Below are 9,578 nucleotides of genomic sequence, written 5' to 3'. Positions count from 1 at the left end.
ATCAAGCAAAGAAAGGATTCTTGCCTGTGTTACAAGGTGTGAAATTGAGTAAGACTCAATGTCCAACCAATGCAGAAGATAGAGAGAAAATGAAATATGTTCCCTATGCTTCAGCCATAGGCTCTATCATGTATGCAATGCTGTGTACCAGACCTGATGTGTGTCTTGCTATAAGTCTAGCAGGGAGGTACCAAAGTAATCCAGGAGTGGATCACTGGACAGCGTTCAAGAACATCCTGAAATACCTGAAAAGGACTAAGGATATGTTTCTCATATATGGAGGTGACAAAGAGCTCATTGTAAATGGTTACGTTGATGCAAGCTTTGACACTGATCAGGACGATTCTAAATCGCAAACCGGATACGTTTTTACATTAAATGGTGGAGCTGCCAGTTGGTGCAGTTCTAAACAAAGCGTTGTGGCGGGATCTACATGTGAAGCGGAGTATATAGCTGCTTCGGAAGCAGCAAACAAAGGAGTCTGGATGAAGGAGTTCATATCCGATCTAGGTGCCATACCTAGTGCATCGGGTCCAATGAAAATCTTTTGTGACAATACTGGTGCAATTGCCTTGGCAAAGGAATCCAGATTTCAGAAAAGAACCAAGCACATCAAGAGACGCTTCAATTCCATCCGGGATCTAGTCCAGGTGGGAGACATAGAGATTTGCAAGATACATACGGATCTGAATGTTGCAGACCCGTTGACTAAGCCTCTTCCACGAGCAAAACATGATCAGCACCAAAGCTCCATGGGTGTTAGAATCATTACTGTGTAATCTAGATTATTGACTCTAGTGCAAGTGGGAGACTGAAGGAAATATGCCCTAAAGGCAATAATAATGTTATTATTTTATTTCCTTATATCATGATAAATATTTATTATTCATGCTAGAATTGTATTATCCGGAAACATAATACTTGTGTGAATACATAGACAAACTAAACGTCACTAGTATGCCTCTACTTGACTAGCTCGTTAATCAAAGATGGTTATGTTTCCTAACCATAGACATGTGTTGTCATTTGATTAACGGGATCGCATTATTAGGAGAATGATGTGATTGACATGACCCATTCCATTATCTTAGCACCCGATCGTTTAGTATGTTGCTATTGCTTTCTTCATGACTTATACATGTTCCTATGACTATGAGATTATGCAACTCCCGTTTGCCGGAGGAACACTTTGTGTGCTACCAAACGTCACAACGTAACTGGGTGATTATAAAGGAGCTCTACAGGTGTCTCCAAAGGTAAATGTTGGGTTGGCGTATTTCGAGATTAGGATTTGTCACTCCGATTGTCGGAGAGGTATCTCTGGGCCCTCTCGGTAATACACATCACATAAGCCTTGCAAGCATTGCAACTAATGAGTTAGTTGCGAGATGATGTATTACGAAATGAGTAAAGAGACTTGCCGGTAACGAGATTGAACTAGGTATTGAGATACCGACGATCGAATCTCGGGCAAGTAACATACCGATGACAAAGGGAACAACGTATGTTGTTATGCGGTCTAACCGATAAAGATCTTCGTAGAATATGTGGGAGCCAATATGAGCATCCAGGTTCCGCTATTGGTTATTGACCGGAGACGTGTCTCGGTCATGTCTACATTGTTCTCGAACCCGTAGGGTCCGCACGCTTAAGGTTTCGATGACAGTTATATTATGAGTTTATGAGTTTTGATGTACCGAAGTTAGTTCGGAGTCCCGGATGTGATCACGGACATAACGAGGAGTCTCGAAATATTCGAGACATAAAGATTGATATATTGGATGGCTATATTCGGACACCGGAAGTGTTCCGGGTGATTTCGGAGGAAACCAGAGTACCGGAGGGTTACCGGAACCCCCCGGGAGAAGTAATGGGCCATATGGGCCTTAGTGGAGAGAGAGAAGGGTAGCAAGGGTGGGCTGCGCGCCTCCTCCCCCCTTGGTCCGAATTGGACTAGGAGAGAGGGGCGGCGCCCCCTCTTTCCTTCTCCCTCCCCACTTCCTTCCCCCTCCTAGTAGGAGTCCTACTCCTACTAGGAGGAGGACTCCTCCTTGGCGCGCCTATAGGGCCGGCCAGCCTCCTCCCCTTGCTCCTTTATATACGGGGGCAGGGGGCACCCCTATACACACAAGTTGATCCACGTGATCGTTTTCTTAGCCGTGTGCGGTGCCCCCTTCCACCATAATCCTCAATAATATTGTAGCGGTACTTAGGCGAAGCCCTGCGACGGTAGAACATCAAGATCGTCACCACGCCATCGTGCTGACGGAACTCTTCCACGACACTTTGCTGGATCGGAGTCCGGGGATCGTCATCGAGCTAAACGTATGCTAAAACTCGGAGGTGCCGTAGTTTCGGTGCTTGATCGGTCAGGACGTGAAGACGTACGACTACATCAACCGCGTTATCATAACGCTTCCGCTGTCGGTCTACTAGGGTACGTAGATCACACTCTCCCCTCTCGTTGCTATGCATCACCACGATCTTGCGTGTGCGTAGGAAATTTTTTGAAATTACTACGTTCCCCAACATACCCAACTTTGACAAACCTTTCGAAATTCATTGCGATGCTACTGGTAATGGCATAGGTTTCGTGTTAACGCAAGAGAAGCGCCCCATTGCATACTTTAGTGAGAAACTATCCGGAGCGCAACTCAATTACCCCATCTATGACAAAGAGCTATATGCTTTAGTGCGAGTTTTGCATGAATGGGAACATTACCTTCGCCCACATGAGTTCATCATCCATACCGACCATGAAACACTTAAATACCTTAAGGGTCAAACTAAGTTGAACAAGCGTCATGCTAAATGGAGTAAATTTATTGAGTCATTTCCCTATGTCATCAAGTACATTAAGGGTAAAGAAAATGTTGTGGCGGATGCGCTTTCCCATATATGCATGCTTGTCACTAACCTTGAGTTGAATGTCATTGGTTTTGAGCATATCAAAGACTTGTATGAACATGATCGTACATTCGCCATACCTTATGCCAAGTGTTTGATGCATACTTCTTGGGATCGATACTACATCAAAGATGGATATCTTATGAGAGCTAACAAACTTTGCATCCTCGAGTCCTCTTTTCATTTGATGCTTTTGCAGGAATCTCATGGAGGCGGACTCATGGGACACTTTGGACACGACAAGACATTTGCTATGCTCTCCAAGAACTACTTTTGGCCCAAGATGCATCGCGACGTCAATCGCTTCACCAACCGTTGTTCTACATGTCGCAAAGCTAAGTCTAAAGCCCAATATCATGGCCTCTATATGCCACTTCCAATTCCATATCAACCATGGGAAGATATTAGCATGGACTTTGTGCTTGGTTTGCCTAGAACTCGAAATGGCAAGGATTCCGTTTTTGTTGTTGTGGACCGTTTCTCCAAAATGGCTCATTTCATTCCTTGCAACAAGATAGACGATGCTTCACATATTGCAAATTTGTTTTGTAGGGAAATCTTGCGCCTTCATGGAGTGCCAAAGACGATTGTCTCGGACTGCGACGTCAAGTTCTTGAGTTACTTTTGGAAGACATTATGCGCCAAGCTTGGAATCAAGCTCTTGTTCTCTTCGGCATACCATCCACAAACCGACGGCCAAACGGAGGTCACCAACCGTACGCTCTCCACCCTACTACGAGTATTGATAAAGAAGAACATCAAGGAGTGGGAAGAGTGCCTACCCATCGTCGAGTACGCCTACAACCAAGCAAGACATTCGACTACCGGCAAGTCCCCCTTCGAGGTCGTCTATAGATTCAACCCATTGTCCCCATTGGACATTCTACCTCTACCGCTACAAGAGCGCACAAACATGGACGCGAGTGCACGAGCCAACTTCCTCAAGAAGATGCATGAAGATACAAGGAACACCATCGAGCGCCAAGTACAACGACTCGCGACCAAGCTTAACGCCAACAAGCAACCCATGATGTTCCATGTTGGAGATCTTGTGTGGCTACACCTTCGCAAGGATCGCTTCCCCAATGAACGCAAGTCCAAGCTACGACCACGAGCGGATGGACCCTTCAAGGTGCTTGCACGCTACAACAACAATGCATACAAGATCGACATCCCACGCGACAAGTACTCCGTGAGCGACATCTTCAACATCAAAGATCTCTCCCCGTACCATGGTGATGAGGATTTCGATCCGAGGTCGGATCTTTCCCAAGGGAGGGGAGATGATGCGGAGCATCCCATGATCATCCCCATGGACCTACCATCGTCGCATCAAGAGCGAAGAGGACCCATGACACGAGCACGAGCCAGAGCTCTCGAGAACGAGGTGACTTCTTTCCTTAGTGATATCACATATGATCCACTCGAGACATGGTTACTACCTAAGTCCGATATGCTATGCATGATCAGGTGTCAAGAGGAGCCTCCCGAAGATGCACGTGAAGACGGACAAGCCGCCAAGTCCACGAATGAAGAGAACCAACGGAAACGGGCAAGTTCACCTTCCAGGCCCCGGACATCCGGCCAAGGCCCCGGACATCCGGCCCCTGGAGATGCCACCACAGCAGCCGCAGCCCAGCCAGAAAAGACTACAGGGCCCGGACATCCGGCCTCGCGCCCCGGACATCCGCCCTTCCCCGGAGCCCCGGAAATCCGGCCCTCTGCCCGGAAATCCGGCCTCGTCTATCCAGAGCCCGCAGAAGTCTTCACCGCCAGCCCGGACATCCGGCTCCCTAGCCCGGACATCCGGCCACTCCTGAAGCCCCGGACATTCGGCCCGACGCCCGGACATCCGGCCTCGCCTGTCAGTGAACAGTGAAGGGCGGAAGCCCATGTACCCTCTCGCCCCCCCAGACTATATATACTTCATCCCCTTCCTCTTTCTAGGGGTAGCGTTGGTTTAGCTCATATGTGAGATAGAGCTTCGCTCATCCATACAGATCTCCTCCTCGAGAGAGACTGCGGCCCCTCTTCGGAGAAGATCGACTTGGATTCAAGACCCCCCTCTTGGGCGGCCCCATCAAGACCTCCTTCTAGGAGAAGAACCGGTTACTTTGTATCGTCCTTTGTTGACCTTGGATCATCGTGTACCTCTTTGTGTTATTTGGATCTAGCGCATGTGTAATCGAATCTTGTTGGTTTGAGTGATTCTCTCGTGTTTCCCCTCGTGTATCCCCTCGTGGTCCTCGTGTTTCTCTTTGGGATCCGCTCCTTTCGTGAAAGATCGGCCATCTAGGGTTCCACCCTACATCATAGTTGGTTTTCATTCTTTCCAAAGAATAATAGATTCAGAAGACGTGTTTATTTAATAATATTGTCAAGGGTGAGTTTCATTACACATAAGCAAAAAAATAAGGATCTCTGGTCTCTTTTAGGATTATAATTTTTTTTGTTTGACTTTTTGTATTTGTTTTGTGTTGCTTTTTTTTGTAGAAACAGTTGCTGTTGATGATGTTAGCGCTATGGGAGAGAATCTTTCTGGAAGTTCTGCCTCTGGTGTTGATCAATTTGGTGTCCAAATCTCATTTCAAGTTCAGTCATCTGAAGTTAAAAAAAGGTTTAGTCATCTGATGAGAGTTTATGACAAGCTTTAGAGAATCATGCATGAACAACTCAATTGTACGTAGTTTATTTATAGGTGCATAAGTTCACCCTTTGTCGGTCGGTACGTAGTACTACCGTCATGTGGTGTGCTCATATGTGACCATTATAGTTAGGGAAATAGGAAGAGTGTTCATTGCCGCCGCTGCCGATGGTATGTAGCTGCATCCATTTAGTCCCATGGTGGTGAGTTGCTGGTGGTTTTCATTCATGATATCGTTTGCAGCTACACTAAACAATCAGACAACGATACAAATGTTACTACTGAACATTACAATGTCATGTAGACCACAAAAGGGATACATTGCCGGTAAAACGGCATTGGAGGAAGGTAGTCATAACGACATGTACAAGGGTTAATTTATCAATGCAGATTAGCAGCCCCAAACCATGTCTACCTACGTGAAGGGTAAAACGGCATTGGAGGAAGGTACACACCACGCTCCATGGGTAAATCACCGAAAGAAATGGAGTGCCATTTACAAACAACAACCACAGCCATAGAGTCAAATCCACATCCATCATCAGACGAGAAAGAGAAGAGCAGAGATTGCGAGTACAGTATCACAGTGCCGCCCCTTTCTCCCGGATTAACAGAGCCAAGAGTTCATGCCATCCGCCACATGATTCACACGATAACATCAACAGAGATGGCACTTATTCACAGGCCAGCTTCGTGCCAAAGCTGGTGAGGCAGATGGCGAACGCCTGGTAGGCCGACAGGGGATGCCGGAAGTCCATCGTGAAGGCGTCGTCCTCGATCTTACCGAACTGGAGGATCACCGTCTCCTCGTCCCCGACGCCCCATGGGTCGCTGGTGCCGGCCGGGGCGACAAGCTGGAAGTTCTTCACGGAGGCGACCGTCACCCTGCCGTGAAAATTCAAGCACCAGCACTGCAGGTGGTCGTGCCACCGAGGCGCTTTGTTTTTTAGAGACAAGGAGCTGGAGGTGCTCGGTGGCTTCTCCTTGGATGGATCGGATGCGGTGCCCTGACCTACGGGGCACTGGATACTGCAGTGCATTCTTCTCGGCCCTCTTGATTTGAGGAAGTTGAACCTGTATGACACCTGTCCAACTTCAAGATTATCGCCTGAAACGTGTGGGCTGATTTGTTTGCTCGCAAAGCGGCGACTTGATCGGCTCTTCAAGGACTTGGCGCCGTCGTATGGTTTCTGATTGTCGTACATGACGAATTTTGTCCCCAGGAAGTCCGATCTAGAAGTGTGAAGATAAAACAATGTTCAGGCCAACAAGCAAATATCCAGGAAATAGACTTGAATAAAGTTGCAAACTATTGGGTTTAGCCAGCGCCAAAATACTTGGGTACTTATCGGCGGTCACTTATCAAATGCACTTGAAACATGACTGAGGTCCGCCAATAATAGTCACGCCAGGAGTAGCTTTGGTTGGCTTCAAAATTTAACATTCTTTTGTTGATGACAATCTAAACTCAAGTAGCCAACATCTAAATGTCCTTGAAAAGCATTACCGATCAAAAATTTACCGGGTAAAAAAAATCTGTGGAAGCAGTACATCCTACTAGATGGAGAATGCATGAAGATGTGAATGGTGTATGCAACTGTGGCAAGCAGTTGGTAAGGGTAGCTGGTGCAAAAGAAAATGAAAAAAAGCATGGCCCTAGCAGCATGGCAGCGGGGCGAAAGGAATAACTAGGTGGAAGAGGTGCTAAAGGGAGTTCAGGATGGGCATTACTTCGCTTATCCATACCCCTATATTCAACTTGGCCAAGACAGAACTTTATTTTGGCAGAATGTCAAAAAGATCATGTGGTCCTTTTGATTCAAATGTTCTGATGCAAAGTATCGCTGTGAAGAAGCTAACATAGCAAAGGTCGCCAAAATCCATTGGCATGAGCCATCATCAGGTGTAAATTTGCATATTTTGGCAACTATCAGCTGAATCCAACATGATATGCAGAAAATCATAAAGCAGATCTCCTAGCACTTCCTTCATTACATGATGTAACCAAAGGACATGACTATGCATATGCGGTTATGCACAGAATAGTACATACTGATAAATTAACTAGCAGAAACTGACAGATGGGATATTCATTAATTCACTTTGCATACTATTGAATTGAAACAGTAATAAGATTGTTTGGAAGAACATGTCAGCAATGAAAACGAGGTTAAAATGAATGAACATGATGCCTGATTCCAATGCTTGATGATCACATCATAGTTCTGGTGACCTCACTTGAAACTTAATCGAAAAAGATCTACTTTCTAAACCAGTGGCCATGAATAATCCACCAATCAGCTAGCAAAACTGAAGTTACAGAATATTTAGACCTCACCTCAGCTTTCCAACACCTGAATTACTTCCTGGATATAGATCATCAGAGTCATAAGAGATGATATATTCGGTGTGTGCCCCGTGTCTGAATCTTCGAGCAGCCAGTAGAAACTTCCCTTTATCCGTTAGGGCTGTCAAAACAGAATAAGTACTATTAACTTAAGAACATATGAAGCTGCATTCTGATATGTGATATACTCCCTCCATAAAGAAATATAAGAGCGTTTAAAACATTACTTTAGTGATCTAAACGCTCTTATAATCTTTACGGAGGGAGTACTACCTAAGCATACTGGAAAGATAAGTCTGCATGGAGGAAACAACTTTAGATTACATTGCGGTTTTCATTACTGCAGTCTATAAAGTGTGTCATGAGGTTGACAATCAAGCAAATCAAAATACAGATGAGGAAAATTAGATTGTTTGCTGGGTTCATCCACATTTTTAACTTCATCAAACATAGGAATACCTAAGCCTCGAATCCCAGAGGCATCCATCAAATATGCACCATGTAATTTAACAGTGCCATAAGCTGCAACCAAAGGTTACTAATCATCTTCTGTGCCTAATATTTATGAGAGCTACCATGGAAAAAGGTCCAATGAACCGGTGCGGTGGTTAATCATCGTCTCAATTTTGATTAATCTCCTCAGTTGTAATGTCTATACCCAGTTGTCCATGCCGTCATGTGAAAATACTACCCAAACGAAAGAATGACACGGACTAAGCATGGCTTCTTCTCAGTCCCTACTCTGCTTTAGCAAATCATAAACTGGATTCTAATGTAATTGAAGATGTACCACGGATACGCAGATGACCCCATCTAACTTCGAACAAGTCAAGATCCCATCCCCCTCAACCACCACACACAAACAAGAAAAGGTACGACATATTAGGCGGTTTTGTCAAACATTTAGACTTTGAAATTGCATGCTGACCATCAAGAATTCGAGATCATATCAAGTAGGTAAGATGTCATCGCTACAAGGAATGTATTCAATTAAAAATAACTTGCCAACCACCCAACTAACGAATCGTCATGTTCCCTTGCTAGGATTCTATTTAGACTTCAGCAAGTCTTCTTTAAATAATGGAAGTGGGACACTGGAGTAGGTATAAGGGTCCTCGTCGTGAATGCGTATGTTGTGACTGAGTAAAAGAAGTACCACCCTGTTTTCTAAACAAGACTACTTTGGTAAAAAGATCGAAAAGACAAAAGTCATACGCAGCAGGAGAGTAGGCAACGGTGTTACCTACATTATTTTCCATACTCTAAACAAGTATTGATAAGATTATAAGATTGCATCATCATGTATGAAGCTTGAAAAAGACATATACTTGTCCTTTTAGTTGCTTATTACTAGGCAGTTTGGCGCTACTTATTAAAAATACATGATGTGGAAACCCTATTGAAGCCCATGAAGCGGCGTCAATTTCATAATGCAATTGAGTTATAAACACAAAGGAGCCAAAAATTATTGATGGTGACTTACCCTGTGTTAAGCTGAGATAAAGATAAAAGGTGGAGGTGCTTTTGTTCCTCCTGATGAAGCAGTGCATCGGCGCATCCCTCGGTCCAGGCTGTGCGGAGAATATAGAGGTCAATTAAATCATTATGTATAGAACCCCTAAATAGAAGTGAAGCTTTTATGTATCATTATACGCCCACCCACCCCCACCCCCACCCCCA

The 9,578-nt window shown here is 45.0% G+C and overlaps 1 protein-coding gene across 1 annotated transcript in view; it reads right to left on the bottom strand.

Moving 5' to 3' along the window:
• Nucleotides 1-5,806: 5,806 nt before the first annotated feature.
• LOC123062875 (tubby-like F-box protein 9) overlaps nt 5,807-9,578 on the bottom strand; it is a 5,267-nt gene continuing 1,495 nt past the window's right edge. Inside the window, exons 2-4 of the mRNA XM_044486559.1 lie at nt 9,382-9,469; nt 7,890-8,019; nt 5,807-6,784 (exon numbers count right to left, since the gene is read on the bottom strand). Of these exons, the coding sequence (XP_044342494.1) occupies nt 6,226-6,784; nt 7,890-8,019; nt 9,382-9,469 (777 nt within the window). The 3' untranslated portion in view covers nt 5,807-6,225. The remainder of the gene's footprint in view (nt 6,785-7,889; nt 8,020-9,381; nt 9,470-9,578) is intronic.

Source organism: Triticum aestivum, chromosome 1A, assembly GCF_018294505.1.
Source record: "Triticum aestivum cultivar Chinese Spring chromosome 1A, IWGSC CS RefSeq v2.1, whole genome shotgun sequence".
NCBI lineage: Eukaryota > Viridiplantae > Streptophyta > Magnoliopsida > Poales > Poaceae > Triticum > Triticum aestivum.
This window is presented reverse-complemented; position numbering and strand designations above follow the sequence as displayed.